The 22,412-nt window shown below is 43.3% G+C and overlaps 2 protein-coding genes across 2 annotated transcripts in view; one reads left to right on the top strand and one right to left on the bottom strand.

The window, feature by feature from the left end:
* The window catches only part of wwc3 (WWC family member 3), a 44,450-nt gene extending 29,290 nt beyond the window's left edge, over nt 1-15,160 (bottom strand). The window contains exon 1 of the mRNA XM_080473955.1: nt 14,833-15,160. Coding sequence (XP_080330081.1) covers nt 14,833-14,978 — 146 coding nt within the window. The 5' untranslated portion in view covers nt 14,979-15,160. The remainder of the gene's footprint in view (nt 1-14,832) is intronic.
* A 1,139-nt stretch (nt 15,161-16,299) lies between these two features.
* cldn33b (claudin 33b) lies at nt 16,300-21,983 on the top strand. Its single transcript, XM_080472768.1, has 2 exons — nt 16,300-16,530; nt 20,502-21,983. Exon 2 carries the CDS (start codon nt 20,873-20,875, stop codon nt 21,530-21,532), a length of 660 nt encoding a protein of 219 aa, XP_080328894.1. The 5' UTR covers nt 16,300-16,530; nt 20,502-20,872; the 3' UTR covers nt 21,533-21,983.
* Nucleotides 21,984-22,412: the final 429 nt, after the last annotated feature.

Genomic DNA, 22,412 nt, shown 5'->3' on the forward strand with positions numbered 1-22,412 from the left:
ATTCAATATACATTTCCAAAGCTTTTTAGGGTTTAAATTGTAACGTTGATGCTGGGTTTGACATTTCATTTTATCAAATGTATACAGTCTAAATGGTCCCTATGCTCTCTCTCAGTGGAGACGGGGGAAAATGCAACGATTTGAAAACGTTCATGGAGACGCTGCTACTGTGCACCACAGCCATAGTAAATAGTTCTTCTGCACATTCGTGAGAAGATGGACAACGATGTTTCCTCCAGAGTGGCCTGACTCCCAGTCCATATTCTCCTGGGACCCGTGTCCTGGCCATTGTTAATGTTTATAGCGTATTGTTGTATGCACACGTGTGTGGTTTCATTAACCCGCCACCAAAAAACCAGACAACAAAAAACACAGCACCTACTAGTGGCCCTACATTCTAACTACATCATTTTCAGTGTTTCTGCCGTTTCTGCGTAAATGGACATCGTTTTCAAAATGTTGCTGTGTAGATGCCAAAGTTTTCTGAAACAAAACTGCAAAAAGTATTCCTTTTCACTTGGAACACCGTCATGTAAACGGAGCCCAATTCCAAAAATTACACTTTCAACAGCTATAAACAACAGTAAATCTATATTTTAGCACCCCGGCTAGCTCAGTTGGTAGAGCATGAGACTCACAATCTCAGGGTAGTGGGTTCGTGTCCCACGCCGGGTGCCACCTTCCTGTGGGCTCACCACCTGCAGGAAGGTTCTTAAGTGGTGCATTGTGATCTGGGTGACGGTGCTCAGACTGTCACCCCCGTGACCCGGAAACGGATAAGTGGAAGAAAATGAATGAAAATCTAGATTTTACACTATTGTGGCTCGATTCAATCTATAATTGTATCTACAAATGGTTGCTGTGGCTCGGTTGGTGGAGCGGGTCATCTCTCAATCGGAGAGTTGCAGGTTCCATTCCCTCTCTGTTCACATGTGGAAGTGTCCTTGAGCAAGACACTGAACCCCAAACATAAAAGTATATGTAGAATAATAAAAATGGTAGGTGGTCTGTCAAAAATCGTAGCATGGAGGCAATCCTTGAGACAAAACTATTAGGATTACTATTGCAACAACACATCATCTGTAGGGTAAAACTAACCTGTCTTACGGCGGTCTAAACCGGCTCACGTTCCCGTTAGTGGGTAAACAATCCAACGCTATGGAAGGATTTTCTGAGAAGATTTAGGTAGGCTGTTCATTTTTACATTCTCAAAGTTAATCTTTTCTGTACTGTAGTGTGCAATAAATGCACAAACAAGACCCAGGATCAAGTCAATAAAACTCTACAATCAGGGTGTATGGTATGGTATGGGGTATGGTAGTTTATCAGTGAAGTAATGCTTTACTGTGACGACATCTAAACAATACCTGCAGGAACGAGTGGACGAGCTACTTTAGTCTGAAAACAGGTGGATTACTTCGCTGTGAATAAATGTCTTGAATGCTTTAAGTTTTGGATGCAATAATATGAGTATCAATATTAGTACTTATAAATGGTATTAACATAATTTTATGTTTAAGTTTTATCTTCATTGGATGCAGTTTCTGATTTTGACAAAAGTGTCATTAATGATAGTTGAACATTCATCTTCCTGTGAAACTCATAATTATTTAGTGTGAGCATGTGCACGAGTTGGGGGGGTCGAGGGAACCTCAGCATTGATGGTTTATGTGATGTTTTTGGGCCACTAGTGTCTTTGAGCTTGAAGGTGTAACCTCAGGCAATGCCAACTAAAATAAAACACTCAGCAGAATACTCAGTAACTAAAATAATCCCTGAAGGCAGCCTTGGGCTCTTATTGTGTCTCAAGTTATTTCCACTCTTGAATGAAGCTTGAACAACAGGAACATTTATAAACATACAGAAGAGCAAATAATAAGCAAAAAAAACCCTCAAATAAATAAACCTAAATGAAAACACGCCATGGTTGCTACTAATTGTGCAGCAAATGAGAGCAGTTATTATTAAGGTTGAACATTTGGATCTAAAATCCGACACATTCTCCAGGATCATCTTTCGATCTAAGAGGAAATAGAAAATGAGACAGATATCTGAAATAGAAAAAAACTGTGACAGGGAATGACAAGCATGTTCAGCTGTGGTGCTGCTCTGCCTGCAAGGGTCTCACAAATTCCCAACAAAATATATTTAGTTGTTGAAGACATTTGCTAATTCTAGAGTAATCTGTGCAATCCTGGGTTGCCCCAGAGGATATTTCTATCTGCCGTGCATGTACCTCCACTCCCTCGCTTTTTTTGTTTTTGCCTGGTGATGGACTGCTGCATGGGAAAGGCATGTGAAACTGGTGTCTGGACCTCGTCTTATTGGACGATCCTCACTAACTCCTTCGCCTTTGTGACAACAACAACATAGGAGCTGGAGAAACACAACCATGCATTTTATTATTACTATATTGCTCCTGCTGTTGTTTTGTGGGACCAAACACATTGGCTTTTATACTCGCCATGTTTTCATTCGGTTCATGTTGAAGTGAAAAATAAGCAGCTGATCACTTCTCCGTTGGCTTTCATTTAGAAAAGTTGTCGCCTCAGTCCTGGCGTGCAAGTGATGCCGGGGTTTAATGGTGTGATGGTTCACTGCATAATTAGGGCCGAGTGATAAAGGAGCTTCAGTCGAGGAGTGTGATCGCCAGCCTCAAATCAGCATCGCGACAACAGAGTCATCCAGTCACTGCTAGTCTTTTATCATCCGCGCAAACCAGATGCTGAAGTCCACAAATCAGAAGTGAGGCTTGACCTCTGGATGACGAGCATTGCCCGCAAAAGCCAAAACAACACACGCGATGACAGCGACAGTCACAGCCGGGCCCACAATGCAAGAGCAGAACATTCTGCACCACAATCAATCACCACCTGCCTTGATTCTCATGTTGTTAGGAGGTGATAGACAAAGTCTGCGGGAAGGGAAAGATGCCACAAATTCCTTTGTGTTAAAAAAGAAATGTGAAAACAACTTTAAGGGGCATGTCACTTTGTGTCCGGCCTCTCCAAGGGTCTGGTGGAGCATTTCAGTGCAAGGCATACAGCAGCTGACTGACGGACGTCCCGCTTCTCCCATTATGTGTTGAATCTTATAGAAATAGGTCTCTATAAGTAGACAGAGATTCCTGTCTCTGTACACATTTAGACAGCGTCTGGACACATGGAAGGGGCTTGTCTGGCGGGGAACTGGAGCAGAGGCATGGCCACTCCAGTAAAACTGTCCAGCCTTCAGGGCTTCAAGCCTTTCAGGCACTTTTTAACATCAATGTAAGACACAAAGGAAGACTGTCCGAGAAGAAAATGCAAATATTTGTCTTTAGAAGCTCGTTTTCACGACTGAAGCACAAATGATCCATGTGAAAGGACCGCCATGGCCACGATAATCTCCTGAGGAATTTATCCAGTGGGTACACTCAGAAAACTCTTCATACTGGGAAACTTTGATTGAAATTTATCTGCTGGTTGCTTTGGGGTGAAGAGTCCTCAAGTCCTCAAGAGTTTAGACAGTTTCATTGAGTTGGTTGAAAGGCTTGAAATAACCCCACAACAACACATTACATTGTCGCTGGTACTACTGGTAATAACAACTGCTAAGGAAACAGAAGTAAACAAGTCATGTGGTTCTGTCAGTTAGTTAACAAAATAAGTTAACCTGTTTATCTCAAGATCTTTGGTTGATTTGTGTTTGATCGCACATGTTTATTCTACACAAATAAAGACAAGAAGAACACAGCTGGAGTTTAGGCTGCGTGGCTGTCAAATTCTTGGTGAGCCACGCTGAAGTTGTAATCAGCCTCAGTTTCCTAGAAAAAACCCAACAACAAAAGTTTTTTCTGTTCATATCTGCTCAAGTTATGTTACCAACAAATTCATGGTAACAAGTTAAACTTTTTTAAAGTTATAACGCTCCAGTCCTATGAAGCCTGTGTTACCATAGTCATGGAAGACATGGTTCCCCAAACCACCACTGACTGTGGAAACTTTACAGCGGACCTCAAAATGTGTTTTCTGTGGCGCTCCTCTCCTCCTCCAGACGGTGACAGCTTGATTTTGAAATCAAATGCAAGCTTCACTTTCATCTGAGACGAGGATTTTGGACCCTGGTTGTCCAAGGTAAGACGGCTCTAACAATGTCTTTGGTTTTAGAGTGTCTTGACAGAAGGAATACGATCACTAAACGGTGAATGTGCTGGATACGTCTGAGTGCAGTGGCTCCTGAAGCTCTGCCTCCAGCTGCAGTCCACTCCGTGTGAATCAATCTCCCCCAGCTTCATTTCACAATCCTGCCAAGGCTGCAAATATCCCTTTAGATTGTGCGTGCATATTTTTACATCATAGTTCTCCATTGCATTCAACTTTCCATTATAGAATAATCCACAATTGCTAGGAGATGACGTCGACGTTCACACTTATTTTTCACAAAAAAAAATAAAGAGAATATGGTTTTTACGACATTTCTGTTATATGTATCCAGTAAAGAATTTGTTCCAGGGATTAATAAAGTATTTCTATTCTCGAGGACGCTCTGACTCCTTGCATGTCACGCTCCGGTCACCCCACAACAGACCGAAGCAGTGAAGAGTGAAAAGTATGCGAAACACACAACAACTCAATAATTTTCCTATTTCCCATGACGTGGCTCATAGTGTCATTCACGCTTGACTAATATGTTCGCTCGTTCTCCGGCCATGCTTTCATCGCTGCTGGCTCACTGACAGGACGTCACCTTCTCTGATGTGACCAATCAATGCCTGTCATTGCTAATCAACGTGTTTACAACGACAAATCACCCAACACTATAAAGCTTAATCAGTTGATATATCAGTTATCGCTTGTTATTCCTTAATCGGACCCAGAAAATCCATATCGGTCGGGCACTACTTCCCATTAATGCATTTGTGCACAGCACTCTGAACAACCAGCGTCTTTAGCAAACTCTCTGTGTTCATCCTCTTTGTTCAGAACATCATTGATCTGCTTCTGGACAACTTCATTCAGCAGTTTTACTCACGACTGTGGAGACCACTGAGCCAAACTGTTAATGAACTGATCGATGGATGACACCATGAGGGTTAAATGTGTAACTTTTTCAAAAGCTTCTCATTTTCTGAAAATTCAGTTTTGACTTTTCATTAGCTGCGAGTTATAGACAAAAGAAATTAATGCCTGAAACATATCAGTCTGTGTGTAATGACTGCAATTTATGATTTGTCATTTTGAGGCCAAATTACTCAAATAAATCAACTTTTTAAATGTTCATTCATTCAGCCAACATAAAACACCAGATGAATGTTTTTACAACCCAAAATCTTGGCTTGTTTTCTTGTTTCACTGACTTCCTTCACCTCTTCAGCTGTTAGGTGGCAGAGCTGTCATAGACCCTCAGCCATTTCCAACAGAGAAGAAATCAACATAACTGTTTGGGAATCAACACACTGTCAACAAATGTCACATTGCAAAATTCCAGTGCCTTTATTAGATATTTTTCCCCTTACAGGGATTGAGTTATAACAAACATTTGTGTAAAAGAGATTAATTTGCACTGAATGTGATTACATAACATCCTCAACAACCTCTGTAGTTTCATTTTTCATATTTAGCACAGCGCTGTAAAAACCATCTTTTCAAAAAAACAATCTGATAGTTAACAGTGAGCGGGATAAACACCAACATATCTTATAACGTATAAGAAAACACGAAAATCAGTTTATTCTTTGAATATGTCAGTAAACCAAAAATGGCTTTGTGAAATCAGAAGCAGAATACAAAATTTCTGCTTCTCAATTTCAATATCTGTACTGCAATATTCAGTCTTCTGTCATATCACAGGTTATCACTGCCACAGTTCACGTCTGAAAACAAATAAGCAAGATGGAACATGTTAATCAAACATGGCTTAGAAGTGTTGGCAGATGGATTTTGTCACCTCATATCAAACTAAACTATCCCTTTCCTGTTGTTTCTAGTCTTTACGCTGTGCTGACTAACTGCTGGTTATAGCGTCATTCTGACAGTCCAAACATGACGGCGGTATCAGTGCTTCCACTAAAAACAAACAGATAATCGGATTCCCCAGAGCGCTCTTCTTTTAAAGAACCCCACTCAGCCAATAGCACTTGTAAGAAGTTTGAAAACCGTTTTTAACTATGACGCAGTTTTATTTTTTAATCAAACATATTTCTACAATTATAAACATTTTAAAAACAATCCATACTTAGGTACAGTTACATTAATAAAAGAAGACTGCAAGAAAACATGGATTTAATGATAGAGAGGAAGTTATCACTTAAAAGTTGTAAATTATAAATGATAAATGCTTAAATTGACTCAAATCGCTAAACAAAGAGTAGTGTTTGTTTATTGAAGTTAAGGTCATATAGGACCAGTGACCACAATCCTTCAAGAGCAAATAAAACGCTGCTGAATTAATGGTGAAGTCTGTTGTCAACTACATATTTCTCCCTTTCTGAAGAGCAAATGTGCAGATGTGTGGAAGAGGAAAAAAACAATGGTGGCCCAGGGCTGGAGGTTGGTCCAGCGGGTCTGGCATGTCCTGTTTAGGTTGCATTCTTCACAATATACACATATCAAGCAGGAGAAAGCTACAGGTCTCACTCTGAACTGGCTAAAGAAAACTGAAGAGGTGACACTTTACAAAAGGAGACAAAAAGGTCGATAGAATGTAAAAATACAAGAACCATAAACACAAAACAGCAACAACACATAAAGTTGCATAACACTCCAAACATTTGACCTGTTTAGAGACGACAGCGCCAACGTCTACGCTGATGAAAGTTTTAAAGAGCTGAAGGCCTCAGTGCTTTCACATGCCGACATCCCGCACATTCATCAGTATAAAAGATTCCTTTTCACAGCAGAAGCCCAGCACCAAAACGTCTGACTCACACTGCAGCAACCTGAAGTTTCTGAATCAATCGAGTCCCATTGCCACAACAATTAGTGTTTGCATGTTGCTCTTTGTGTATGAAAGCCACAAGTGGCTTACAGTGAGGTATAAATGCTGTGAACAAAGCAGCCTTCACATCATCACAACACAAACCGAGCTCACGTGCAAGTGGATTTACTTCTGCATAGATTGTAACACGGGGAGCAACATACGCACTCACACATGAATGAACGCTCTCTAAACCTAAAGGTCTACATTCATCCAAAGTGTTTATGGATCCCCTCTTGTCTTTTATATCTGGTACCAGTATCACATGTGAGCGAGACTCGGGTAGAAAGCCATGAACAGAGGAGCCAGTGAAACCCACAGCAAGAGGTGGAACAAGCTTCTCGCTCGCATATTTCAAATGCTCGTCTGCGATACGTGTTGTTATCATGTCAACGCAACAGTGCCAGTTGCACGTCTGTTTTAATAAACACGTCTTCATTACTGCCGCTGTAACCCATTTCAAAACCATCTCTCACAGAACAAATAAAAGAAGCATTTCAAGTGATCGAAGCTATCACACCAGAAGGACAGAAGGCCTGGATTGAGCCTTTGTGTCAGACTTCTGCAGAATTCTACCAAAGATTAAACAAAAAATAAAAAAGCTTTGTGATCCCTTCATACTATGTTGTTGCCACTTCATTCAGGTCACAGCCGCACCACTGAAGCTCCTCTACATTTGAAGTTAAAGCTGTTTTACAATGATTCTTCTTCTTCTTAACATTCCTTTTCCAGAAATCAATACAGCATGCTGAATAGGCCTAATAAATTCCCCTTATACTTAATAAGCCCAAGAACATATGTAAAGTTTGGATTTGGCAGTTTTTTGTTTAAAAATGGCTGCTTCTGTCTACCTTTACCAATTCAATCCAGGCTTCGTTTTGGCACGACAACTTTTTCCACAGTATCTTTTTAATATAAAACACATAAATCATTACTATGCAGACAGTTTTTAGATTAGATATCACAACTTTAAAAGAAACTCTAGGCAGAGGGCTATTTTTAAATCAGTTTTGAGGTTCTTCTGAGTGTCATCAACAGACAGAACTCTAGAGTCAGCATTAAAAATGAAGTGAATATTTTTGGAGCACGACAAGAAACCGTACCCACACATGCACAGGGAGAACATGTGAACCCCAGACAGAGTTGGCAAAAATCTTATTACCAGCATTAGATCAAGAGCGTATTAGAAAAAATAAATAAATAAACTCATAGAGCAATGTTTCCAACAACATATATACCAGGTAAAGCATTATTTGGAATACAAGGCTTAATATGTCTGCTGCAATATTCAGCTTCATGGTGATAGCATGTGTAAATTTAAATGTCATGACATCTAAACTCAATTTCAACAGCTCTAACCAACACTCTGCTTCACCACTGACATGAATGGGCCATACAGCTGGAAGACAGTCACACCCACTACTATTATTGATGGGTTTTATTTTCATGAATGAAGCAAATATATAGGTTTAAGAGTTGGGGCAGCCGGACATCAAAAGAGGCCATTCATGTGACAAAGAATGTGGGGAGAAAAAAAAGAGCTTGTGCTACCAGCAGAAGGAGCTGAAGGCAAAAAAAAAAAAACCCCAATGACAAACCCACGAATTGATCGTGTGATCACAAATAAGAACAGAGAAAACACAGAGGGCCAAAAGGACACCAGATAAAGCACTGGTGTGGTTGTAACCTTCCCCCACCAAAAAAAAAAAAAAAAAAAAAAAAAAAAAAGACAAAACAGAGCCATCATAATGAAAACACTGGGGGAAGCAAAATAACAGCGGGGTTCAGCGCATGTGAATAACCTTTCGGTGCTGGAAACACAGCTCACCCTTTCCAGAATAATTGAATTTGGTGTGCTTTGTGACCAAGCATAAAGGCCTCCCTTTGCTGAGCGGCAGGCCGGCCATGCCTGTTGCATAACAGAGCTAATAAAGGAGGCCTACAGGGCCCGGGATGAGAGGAGGAGGTAGACACGTGGTAACTGCCTCTGTTCTGCTGCTTTGTCTGGGGCCGCGAGCAAGCAGAGCCCTTGGGCATTAGTGTAGGCATGCCTAACATAACGCTCATTCCAAAGGAACAAAAAAGCCCCACAGAAGCGCCCCGCTTATCTGCAGGAGCCGGTCGCGAGCTGCTCGAGGTATCTGCTGCTCATCAAAGATGTGAGCATCGTTCACGTCAGGGGCTGGAGCGCGAGGTTTACAAGTTGTTGGGCTTTAAAGTTTTTTGCCAAGATAAATGTGAAAACCCGCACTCCTGCGTTAGAGAGAGCGCTAATCTCATGGATCAACTTCCCGGGTACCTGTGTGTCACGTTCACACATCCATCTAATTTTTCACTACACGCCGCCAGCGGACCCAAAGCGCTCCATCTCTAGCATTAGACGTCTCGAATCGCACTACATAGCTCTGTTACGGCGCATCATGGTTACATGATGATTATGTTTCAGCTCAATGGCTCTTGTGTTTCATTGATTAGGCAATAATCCACCGCTGATGTGCCCCCCCCCCTCCGGTGGGTCAGCAGACCTGAATCTTGTGCGCAGTGCAGACAACCTTCTTCGTGCACACAGTGCGACCCAGTGAAATACCACAGCGGGGCAGCGTCTGCCACTTGCTGCAATGACACTCAACACGCTCACACAAGCTGCCAGGAGAGGCGCGTGCATGTGGAGCATCAGGGGTTGTGAGGGAGCTCCTGAAGACGCTGGTTTGCTTCAGATTTTAATCATCGCCAAAAAAAGGCATGTTTCCATCCGTCCAACACCCAATTTTAATCCCCACTGTCAAATAAATCTCAAAAATCAATCGACCGAAAACCTTTACTACTTTCCCATATCAACATTTCTCAGTGTATTTAGTTTTTTGCATTTTGGATAATCACACTGGTATGTCAAGACAAAGGATCAGTGTTACGAAATAAGTCCAGGGAGTTGAGTACATTTATGGAAATATATACTAAATATGAATAAAAAGCGTGTGGTTGTCTGTCTATGTGTGTTTGCCCTGTGACAGGCTGACAACCTGACATGGTTGTACCTTGCCCTCGCCCACAGTCAGCTGGGATTGGCTCCAGCAACCCGTGACCCTGGATACCTGGATAAGCGGGATAGAATGTGGATGGATGGATTGATGCCTGAATACAAAGTCTCACACTCATCATCAAAACTTCACACTAACGGGCATTAGTGCATTGAAATAAGCTCATTTTCGATCACCAAACTTGAACGAATGTTAGTCCTCTGACAAAAAGCTCTCCACATAATGATGCACTCAAGATTTGTTTACGTTAAATCTATTTGATGGAACCGGGCTAGCAGTTGGTGGTGTAATATTTGTACTGGAACCACACAAGCGTTCCCACAGAGAACAATGTGATGTTTTAGCCGTGATTCTTCCTCGTTCTGGCCCAATCAGTATCTGGCGCAGATAAGAAATGAGTCTCCACTCATCCACACAATGTTGCTGTAAATGGGTGTAAATGTACACTTTGTCTGAGAAGCGCTGTTAAAGTAAATAAAAAAAGTGTGCAGCACAAGCACTTTGGCATTCTCTATTGTTACTGTTTTCAATCTACTCACACGTGCAGAGAAACAATTGGGCTGTATTCTGGAAGTTGATTTAAGAACGAATGAGCAGCGAAAATGCAGGGAGACTTTCAGGAGGTAACTTACTTATTGTAAACAGAGACAGTTGCAGTGGCTTCTCCCTGTCAGTTCATTTGTAAAGGTTTGTGAATGAATTTGTCTATATCATGGCATCAGTCAGTGAGAGAGTTTTATAGACAGCCAGCAAACGTCTCGTTCACGTGGCTTCTGTGTCCGAAGCGGTGAAATTTGAGCGAGTTCCACAAGGGATGAAATGAGGGTTGGATGACTGGCTAAGAGGTCCCGTTTACGCCTGGAATTAACGTAAGTTTCAGGTGGACAGATCACGTGTGGCGAGCCCCAAAAACAAGTGTGAATAGTGGAATTATTTCCCGAGGTGGCCTGGGAAGCATCTGACCACAGAGGATTTGTACCATGAACGTGATGCGTCCCGGGGCGGCGGCATGGCAAGAAAATACGTCAGAGGTAAAACATAAACATCATCAGTGCGCGTTGTTTTTTCATTTAAGAAGAAAGAGCCGGTCTGAGTTATACGGTCTTTCTAACTCTGCAAAGAAACTCTGGAAAACAACATGGACGTCTGGAGGTCTGAGGAGACACGTGTCTTAAGCCCTCTGCATGCTGTGCGAATTTCGGCCGTCGCAGACGAAAGATTTGCAATCGTGGGGGAGTCACGGCAAAACGTGGTTCTAATCAGTGGTCGTGCGTCGTACCATGAGCCTGCGTCAAGGATGGCCGACGTCGTGGTCGTGAGCCTGCAGTCAATATCAGACAGTGTCCGATATTAGTGGCGATGGTAGCTGCTGCTACGACCTGCGGCCTGTTTGTTTCATTCACAGTATGGAGTATGTTTTCTTGGAAAGTGAAAGACCACAACATTAGATGCCAACCTAAAATGCGAGTAGACGTTAATAGATTCTAACAAGTACGTACTTCAAGCTCCCTTTGCAAAATTACCATCCTCAGTTGGCCTCCGAGCCACGACCTCATCCATATTCTCCTCCTGCTCTTTTCTGGGGGGGATTTCTCTACAAATACATAAATACCACGATGGCGAGGGTTCCGTCCATGTTTTTGTTTAGGACGTGTTATTGTTGCGCGCTCACGCTGACTTACTACGTCATACGTCTTTGTCTGGGGGACAGACTGAGGTCAGAACTGTGCACCAGGCCCTTTGACCTTTCAGTGAATGTGACTTAGAGGTAGTAAAACAATCTGAACTGAAGTGGTCAGCTCGAAACGCATGATATGGACAAGTGTACTGCGTCACGGCTCGCCACATGTGGTTTGATCGCCCAAAATGCATGTGAATGCCAAACAGGCCCGGAGATCCTCCAACCTGCAACTCTTGGTGTTCCTGGTGCAGTAGTATCAATCAAAGTGTCCAAAGGGGATGAAGAGTCGACTTTTCAACAGGAATGTGGGTAGCCATGGGCTTGTGCTTTTATGAAAAGGAGTTTTTGCCTCAATCGATCAGTTCAGTCCGTTTTAGCAGCGAGACACACAATAACAGGCGGATGTTAATGATGTGACTGATCAACGTCTGCGCTTAACAGTTTCTGCGTAACTGCATATCCAGTGTGAGGAAGAGCTGAAAACTGAGCAAAAGACAGAAACCAATCAGCAAGCACTGAGGTATGCATGCAGGATTAAAAGCCGTGTTGTCATGCGATGGCTGTATCCACGCTCCCTTTGGCACAGGTACAATTACTAAAACACAGACGACAGATGACGGCTCTACGTCTTCAATAAGTGTTGTATTTCTGGACGCCACACTGGTGCCCACTTTAAGACCAACCAAACGAGAGCTCCCGGGGGAGCGCATCTCCTCACCACTGTGTGAAGCTGAGTGATCCAAGTTGTACACTGTCTGCCAAGAGTACTGCTCTAGAAGCAATCCTCCAAACAGGTACGCAGATGTTTTGTTATTTTCAACATGTTGTTGTTATCAGGTTGTTGTTTTTTGCAAATTGTTTTTAATAGAATAGTTGTAAAACTCTGCGAGTTTTTCCCTTAACGTATGTTTTTCTCATAAAGATGTGTAGGTAGATAGATCGATGGATACGTATTTTATTTTACGAGGCGCTGATATTTGAATGTCCTCAAAATCAATAATCAAAATAATAAATGGATTTACAATTAAAAATCGTACATGAACTCAGAATACATGACTAAAGTTAAATACTCTAAGAAAATACCACCAACAGATAAACTTATACAATCTTTACTAACAGAGTCATTGAGTTGGTACTTTGAATATCACTATTATACAAAGATGATTTAAGTTCCACATTGTCAGACGGCTCTTGTACGACTAATAATATTTCTCACAGTACAGTGGAAAAATGCATCTAATATTTTTAAAGGATTATCCTTGACATTATCGAATACTTTAAATATTTTTGAGATGACAGACAATGGACAGAGTGCTGAAATACCCGGGCCACATTTGGATCATTCTTCTAATTCCACGTGTCACCTCTCAAGAATCAGATTACAATCACTTTGTATTTCAGTTATCTGGTGGCACATGGTTTCATGCAACACTGTGCCACCCTAATTTAAAGCTTGTAACTTCACAACGAAGGCCTATAATGACAGATACCACACAGCCAACCTCAAACTGCGCACGCTTTGATTTTGAGCCGTGTTTAAACAGAGCAGCTGTCAAACCAGGACGGGAGAGACAGGAGAAAGTACCAAAACCTTATTGCTGCTGAAATCATCAGTCGACTCGACTCCTGCTCTTCACATCAGAGAGGCAACAACGATACCTTTTTGTATCTGTTGCACGCTAACAGAAAGTCAGTTTTAGAGCCGTGCAGTGATGGGATTTACTGGAAATTCAGTTTCCGGTGGCGATAGAGGACATTCCTCCGACAAGATCACCTATAAATCACTGAGCAGCACCAGAACAAATGCAGAAAACATTCTTTCGTCACGCAAAATGAACCAGCTCACAGTCCCCTCCCTCGTACTCTGATGACCAGAAGATCTAGAGAAAGTGCTATCAGCTGCACATAACAATAGCTAATCAACTGGCAACCCAAAGGGAGGGGTCCCTTCAAGGAAATCAGGTTTGTCTTATCTAGATCACATGCTGCTACTACATTCCCACCGCTGAAATCAGCTGCCAGAAATCTGGAGTAGAATGTCGCACATCCTTTCCTTTAAGACAACACAACTCTGAGAACTGGACTCGTGCCTCCTTGCCCCATTCTTGCTTTCCTCTTTTCTTAATTTCTGCTCTTCCATCACAACACATCAGAGTTAAAATACTTGCTTTAAGTCCCAGTAATCTCACACAGTCTCCCCTGAACGCCTGACTGAGCTGGTTCCTGGCCGGTGACACCCCTGTCCCCCCTTCCAAAGCACATCCCAGCAGCTTTCCCAGTGGCCCAACGAGCATTCCTCACATATTTGCTCAAAGATTTCTGGGAGTTGGAGTTTTTAAGGATCAGGCCGCTGCTCCATTCTCAAATCCAGCAAAAACACTCGCTCACCATTTTTTGGGGGGGGGATGAGTGACATTGAAAAAGAGCAGACTGTCTCTGCGTGCAGGACTGCTCTGAAGGAGGTGTCTTTGTATGAAAAGTAAAGGGGAGCTGCATAACAATAGCTCTCTGTGTTAGGTGTGTGTGTGAGAGAGAGCCAGGAATGTTTGAGGTCACTGGAAGTCATAAATCTGCAGAGCTTACCGATGAGTCTGAATGACTGCAGTCTGACACAGACATCAGGTTTTCTCCTTCACCGCGAGGACACGGACGGACTCTTCACGAAACCACACTGACACAACCCGTCCACCTCCTTCTCCAGAACCCCCGTGGGGTGACCATTCCGTGCTGTAACCGGAGGCTCGGTGGGAGACCGTGGGCGTTACATCCCGAGTGTTTGTGCGGGGACTTGGAGCGGAGCTGCAGGGGCCACGACCTGCGGCATAGCCTCAGCTGATCCACCGGGTCGCGGCCACATCATCCGCCGCAGCCTCGGCTTTCACGGAGCGGGTCTACAGCCCCGATCCCCCCGGAAAAACATAAATAAAACCCGGACCGTCCTCCCTGGTTGTCCCCCTTCTCCCTCCTCCTGCCGCCCCACATCCCCTCCGAGAAAAGTTACGGTGGTTCCCAAAACACTTGCTGAGCTCCAACAACTCGTTCTGAGAGTGTGTGTGTGTGTGTGTGTGTGTGTGTGTAAGAGTGTGTGTGTGTGTAAGAGTGTGTGTGTGTGTAAGAGTGTGTGTGACCCCGCTGATTCCCGGGCCCGTGGCGTACCTATCTCTGGGGTCAATCCACGAAGTTTGCCGGGTGTTGTGGTCGATGAAAAACACCCTGCCATCGTAGTCCCGGGCTTCCTCCCAGCCCGCGGGCAGCGGCAGCTCGGAGCTCTCCCTCCGCCTGTTGCCGCCGGTCCACGGCATAGCGTCGAGGCGGTGCGGTGAGGCGGCGGCGGCGGCGGCGGCGGCGGCGGCTGCAGCCCCCTGCTCGGCTTCTTCTCCCCCGAACAAACACGTCGCCGCTCACTGCATTACAGCCAGCTCCGCCTCGGCCTCGCCGGACACTGGAGAAGACGCCGCTGCCAAACTTTCCGCCCAAGTTGTCCGCTGAAAAAGTGTCTCCAGGAAGGACATCCACCCGCTTCTCTCCGGACGACCCCCCCCGAAAAAACCCGACGCTGCACCGCGGCGCTCTCACGGTCCTCGGTCCTCCATGTTCGCCTCCTCCACCATATTTCATTCCTCCGCGTCCATATTCGGGAGTGGATTTGCATAAACGGTCGGACGTACGACAGAGCGAAGTCCTCCGTCCAATGGGGGCCGTTCAGAGCTCGACCCCCTCATTAAAGCTCATTAGCGCTGCTGAAACGCGGTTCCTGACGTCGGTCTCGCGCTCCGGTCCCCAGCGCTGCCGCGGAGCCTCTGAGCCCGGAGCAGACGCTGCGACCCGGGAGAGGAGCTCCAGACTGCAACCTGTTGACTGCGCCGACTCACACAACGCGGCAGCTCCGTGGAAATAGAACGGCAACTTGACAAACGTCATGCAAAGTATCACGAGGATGAAAGAAGTGCATATCAACAAAAATATTAATCATTAAAAAAAAGCAAACACGCAGAAATCCCCAAAGAACAACGACAACTTGAGGTTTGTTGTCGGCTGCAGGTTTAAATACTTGTGGCGCAGCGACATCTGGTGTCTGTAAGAGGTATCGCAGCTATGTACTTCATATGTATTAATTATATTATTACATAGCGTGTCCAAAAACTACAAATGTCTACCTTGGTAGTTTTAGTGCGATTCTCTGGATCTCTGCGTCTGTTAAGGCTTGTATTTTATTTTATTTTGTTTATTTTGTTTTTGTCTTGACGTCTGATTCTGGCAGTGCAGACGCCTTTGCTGCGTGTTCTTGGTTTTCTTTACTTTTAAATGCTTTTTCAAATATAAGCCACTTAAAGTAGATTCTGGACAACTATTCTGAGTTGATCTATTAAAGATTCAGAAGAAGGAAAACCCAACACGTCACTTCAAGTCTTCATCATGGTAATATGGCGATGTTATAAAACCCCTTTAATCTGGGATAATTCAAATTTTACCCACCTTATTTGATTAAAGTTTTTTCTTAAAACCACTTTTCTTTTTTCTTTGATAGAAATAGAAACAATTACAAGACATCCTTTTTTATTTTCTTTTTCAAATGACCACAAACGTCTTTCTCAAATTGTAGGATCCACGGGCCCAGGAAACATGCGGAAGCTGATGAAAATGTACCGAGATGAAGGAATCTGTGTGCAAGGCTATACATTTGTTGATTCTCCTCTCTGGAACAACTTGGTGCAGGCTGTTAAGACTGAGCATCTGTCTTCCTACTGCATGAAACTAAATCATGCAGTTCATCGACAATTTGAACTTTTCTTTTTTTCCTCTGGTCCTGCGGAGATTTTTCTTTTGATGGCAGATGGACTCTTCCGAATCAAGGTAGGACAACATTGTCCAACTCTAATCTGCTTAACTACTCGCTTATTTTTTTTTATCTCTTCCCGGTGTCCAGTACAAAGTGTTGCAAGAGTTCTCCGATGTGTTGAATGAAAGCTTTGAGAGATAATGATACCCACGAGGCCCTGTACAGCAGGAGCGGCTTTTTCAATAAGTAATAGAAAAATAATTTCAAATCAGCAAAAAGGAAAAAACAAATGATTCAGCAAATTTGTCTAACTTATTATTATTTCACTGTCAGCCAAACTATGACTGAAGTAATAATAGTGATAATAACGCCTCCTGTACATTGAAGCCTTATTAAACATAAGGTAACAGGGAAAACAAACATCAGTCATTTAACTACTGAGCACAAGCTCGATTTTATGTTCTTAAGACAACTGTTCTCACTGAGTCGACCCCTACAAGATTAATTTTTACCAAGTAAAACAATGATAAAGGAGGTGAAGGTGCAATGATCTCCTATGATGCAAACAGATGCTTTAATAAAATGTTAGTTCTCGTGAATTTGCTGCTTTTTAAGTAATTGTGCGAAGCTTTTCCTCCCCTGAAGGTCACCTGAACACACACAAACATTTCTGATGTTTTTGTGGAACTACTGTCTGTTATCTGGGTTGATCTTTAATATGGAGTTACAGTTTGTGATATTATTTTCATGTTGACAAACCACAGGGCAGATGAACCACAGAACCGGTTCCGGTTCTTGATAATTATGAAGCAGCAGGTGAACAGATCCCACGTGAAACAGAGAGCACACTTCAGACCGACTCACATTTCCACATTGTTGAAGTGATGGATGTTGCTCTGTCTGATCTGCTTTGAGAGTACAGCGCCTGTTCACAGAGATGCTTTGACAGGAATCATTTAAACACCGTGGAAAATACCAAAGCCTTCTCAGCACACAGGGAGAAAAGAGAGATAAGAGTCTTGAATAGATCAACCAAGGTGGCAGACTTCACTTCTATACCTATGGCATAATATAGAAAAACACCATTATTCTATATGCTCCTGGTTTTATATAATTTATATATAATCCTGGTTTTACTTGATCTCAGTGCAGTATTTGTCACTGCTGATAAATAAATTGCTAGACTGACCGGAACTGGTCTGTCATCACTGGTACAGCATTAAACTGATTTAAGGACAAAGGGGTTCTTTGTGTCTATAGTTAACTTCAAGTCTCAGATGAACAATATTACATGCACAGTTAACCAGGTCTGCCTCAACCAGGGCTGCTGTTAACTATTACTGCGTTATCAGAACTATGCAGATGATACACAGATTTACTTCTTTGTTTTTAGGAGACTGTTCCAGTGGAAACTCCGAGTGAATTTATTGAACAGGTCAACACCCAGAAACCTCTTTAGGTTAATAAAGAAGAGAGTAAAAAGTTTCATAAGCCACACCATAAAATTAAAAATGTGTGTTTTGACTAAAAAAGAAGAAGAAAAACTGAGATACACTGACTTCTCTCTAAATCTGTCTTAAGAACAATCCAGACCTCAGATGTGCACACATTCTTATTTTAGCAACAAGGCAATTCAAAGTGCTTTACATTAACACAGTTGTACAGCTGGCAATGAAAAGGGTGGATTAAAAACAATAAAGTATACAAATTAAAAAAGTATATTAAGTTTCATTAAATTTGTTATTAGTTTATTCAAAATATTTAGTGTATAAAAAGTAAAAATAGCTTCTGCATGTTTAGAACACAGAAAGCAGATCAGAGATGTATTTTTGCTCTAAACCATTCAGAGACCTGTGGACCAGCAGAGGATTCTGGACTCTGAAAAACCCCTGAAAAACCTGGAATTATGTGGTCCAACTTCTTGATGTTTGTGAGGACCTGAGGAGCAGCACTTTAAATCAGCTTCACTGTTTTTGAACGCCAGAGACCGAAGAAGAGGACTAACTAACTAACTAACTAACTAACTAACTAACTAACTAACTAACTAACTAACTAACTAACTAACTAACTAACTAACTAACTGTTAATCTCTCCTCCTTAGCTACAGAAACCACTACTTCACATTTTTCTTTGTTAAGCTGAAGAAAATGAAGATCCTGCGGTCAACCTGCCCAAAACAGCCACTCAGTGTTTCTATTGGACCGTCGTCTCCTGGCCAGAGACTGACGATGTAAATCTGTGTGGCCAGTGGGAGCGTGGAGATGTTAAACAGAAGTGGGCCCAGAGTGGAGCCTTGAGGAACTTCACATATCATTTTATTTTTTATTCTTTTTTTAGCTCGGTCTTGAAATTACTTGTTGACACAAAGAATTTCCTGTCCTTCAGATGGGATTCAAACCATTCCAGTGCTGCGCCAGAGTGTGTTCCAGTCGGTCATGTTGATCATGACATCGTGTTTAACAGCATCTTGATCAACAGAGTCCAAAGCAGCACTAACATCAATCACAACAGGGAGTGGAGGAGGAGATGACTGCTCGTCTGATTGTTTGGGATTTTTCAGTAAAATATGTGGCGAGTTTGTTGTGGGCCGCGGTGGGTAACAGTTCAGAAGTCACTGATACTGCACACTCAGTCGGTCAAACACAGGTGATAAGATAAGATAAGATATCTCTTTATTTATCTCACATGTGGAGAAATGTGCAGTGGTACAACAGGACAGTAAAGAGAAAGAAGCACACATAGCAGAAACTAAAAAAAGCACATAAAATACAATATAATAAAAAGTATGCACACAGTGCCTATAAGTGTGGACATGTACAGAGTATGGGGGTGGATGTATTGCACATAGTTAGTACGTTTTTATAGATTATTCTAGTTATTGCACCACTTATTGCCCAGTTGGAGTGGAGTGATAGTGTGTGCATTATTGATGTTTTTACAAATTACACCAGAGAAGTAGGAGGTCCTTGTTTTTCTTAACTCTGAGTTTTGAGAGTGAAGTCTTTTTAAATGCCATAATGCATGTGAAGATTTGTTTTCCTCCACCTGCGAACAGGCCATATGCATGTGCAACACACCAGCTGTAAATCCTGTATTCAGAAGCTGCTTTCCCTTTAAGTGCTCCAGATGTTTGGAACGAAATGAACAAAAATTGCAGGACTCCAGCTGAGTTAATTTGTGAAATGGGTGAAGACATTTCTGTTTGCTGCCTTTTAGCAACACAATCATTCCACCACCAAAACAGACCCCCAGCAATCAACGGTGTCTGTCGCCCTCTATGTTCGATCAGTGGAACTGCAACACCACTCATAAAACTATTTCCTGAGGTTTTCTTGTGATTGTCGTCTCTGTTGGTTCTCCCTCCTAGAATTCAGTTTGATATCAAGTTCTGTGAATACTTGTGGGCAAAGGGAGGATTTTTATCATTACTTTCAGAACATTATATCAAGTATCTTGAGCAGTAGAGCCGACTTGTCTTCAGAAGTGCTTAAAAATTTCTATGAACTGGAGTTTTCAGAGAGAATTTAAGTGTTGTGAGTTATTCTTTGTCAAGTACTCAGAGCAGTCAGCTGAGCATGGCCTCTTTTCTCCTCCATCGCCAGGAGTGAAGGGGGAGTTTGGCGGGCCAGGGATTTTATCTGTCTCTGCATTTTTCTGTTTGTGTGTTTGTTTGTGGCACGTCCAGCTGCCTGTTTGTTTATGAATGGGAAACATTTTGTCTCATCGCGACTTTGATCTCCAGCCTCCTACCATCACGTCCCACAGGTTGTAGTGTTCGTATGAGAGCGCACAATGAGCTGCATTGTTGTTCAACGTTTAGTCACATGAAGGGAGAAAAGCGAGACTGCGGGAGCTGAAACCCCAAACTGATGAATCTGTCCAGAAATGTGTGTTTATTTCAAACTGGGCTATGTTAGATTGTTTGTTTATTTATCTGTAAATATTGCTGTTGTTGGGAGAAAACACTGGATAAACATTTTTTTCATGGTGAAATAGATAATTCATATCCTGTCTACATTTAATGATGTCCCCTGTCGGCTTTCAGAAAAAACAAACACTTGATGACAGTTATGTCAAGCTGTTTCCTGTGGCTATCTCTGACTCTGCTGCCCATTGGCACAGCAGAGGAAGCAGGAGGACCACAAAAGGGGAGGGCTGATGCCCCCCCCCCCCCCCCCCCCCCACCTCTCCTCTCAGCAGCAGAAGATGTGTGGCTCCTCCGAGTGGGAACCGCTTGTGTGCTTGGAGCTCCGCCGAGCCCTCTGCTCTGACTGTCAGGTGTTTGTGAGCAGCTCTCCATCACTCGGCCTCTCCATCTGAAGTGCAGCCGCAGAAGAAAAAGCTCTTGTGGCTCTGGTCAAGCGCGAAGGCCAGAGAGAGAGAGAGAGAGGGAGAGCGACTGAAAGGCAGCCCGACATGGACACGTGCGCCTGCGCTCTGGAGATGCTGGGGATGCTGGTCTACGTGGGAGCGTGGCTGTGTGCGCTGGCCACCACCATCCTGCCGCAGTGGCTCACCATGTCCACGGCGCTGCTGCCCGTGGAGAGCTACGAGCTGGGCTTGTGGGAGACCTGCGTGGTCCAGGACGTGGGGGGCATGGAGTGCAGGGCTTACGACAGCCTGCTGGGCCTCTCCAGTGACCTCAAGCTGGCCCGCATCCTCATGTGCGTCGCCCTCGCCGTGGGCGTACTGGGGATTCTAGTGGCCGTCCCCGGACTTCACCTGGTCAACAGCTGCAAGGAGCACGGCGGCCACCGGACCAAAAGGACCCTGACCATCACCGGAGGGGTGCTGGGGATGACCTCCGGAGTGCTGTGTCTGATCCCCGTGTCCTACATGGCCCATTTAGCCGTGATACATTTCTTCGACGACAAAGTGCCCGATGTGGTTCCTCGCTGGGAGTTCGGAGACGCCTTGTTCTGCGGCTGGGCTGCCGGGTTTCTCCTGATAGTGGCCGGGATGCTCATGGTGGCTTCCTGCTCCTGCCCGCAGGCGGAGCCTCAGCCTGCGCAGCAGCGGAGGTACCAGGTGATGAGCACGAACGCTAGCCTCAGGAAGCGCACAGAGTACGTCTGAGGTGGGATGGGGAGTCGGTAGAGAGCGGCAGCACAACACAGGCGCCTGGAGACGTGCACGCAAAACTGCTTTACAATGATTATGTAAATAAGTTTTTTTTATCAAGACGGTTGCTTCATCATGAAGACACACCTTAGTTCAGCTTTTAAATGACTCACCTGCACAATCAAACCACACATTGTAAGATGACCTGCTGTGATCAGTAAATATGAATATTTTTTTAAAAGGATGTTTCATAAAAAGGCTTTAAATCCTTTACTTTAGGTTTCTGTCATGCACCAGTGGCAAAGAAAATGAAATGTTATCGTTAGCCTGTGTTAAATGCTGTGATTGTAAGTTATTCTGAAAGCTAATACATGGAGATTAGATGTCGAAGCACAAATTGTTCCGTGTCTTTTTTGATTGCAGATTTCAGATCATCCACATAAAGACTTGTGTGAAACTTCTATTGAAAAAAATGTGTCTTTTTCCATTAGAAACTATAGTTTAGTTATGTTCAGACGCATTGGCTGACGGTGAGGTTTAGAGTGTGTCACACTGTCAAAACAAACATTCCTTCATTGAAATCAGGATGACGCTCCTTTCAGCCACATTGTGGGGAAACACCAGTATGTTGTTTCTGTTAAAGGGACTTTGGGAGCATAAGAAAAGATCAGTTCAAGGAAACTTCTCTTTTCTTTTAAACGATCAGTCTGTTTGTTTTAATGGTCTTTTCACAATAAATTAAGTGTAAACAGTTTGGATTTGGGTTTCGATGTAGATTCAACTTAAAGTGGATGAGTTGCTTCTATCCAAGTACAAGTTGATTCAACTTAAAGTCCAGCAGACTTTTGTCCTGTAAGTTAATTTAATACATTTCTACATTAAATATATTCTTATT

The sequence above is a fragment of the Lipophrys pholis genome (genome assembly GCF_963383615.2).
Source record: "Lipophrys pholis genome assembly, chromosome: 10".
NCBI lineage: Eukaryota > Metazoa > Chordata > Actinopteri > Blenniiformes > Blenniidae > Lipophrys > Lipophrys pholis.

Bases quoted from the DNA above. Each gene is read 5' to 3' on its own strand.
- cldn33b (XM_080472768.1), top strand. From the start codon at position 20,873: ATGGACACGTGCGCCTGCGCTCTGGAGATGCTGGGGATGCTGGTCTAC.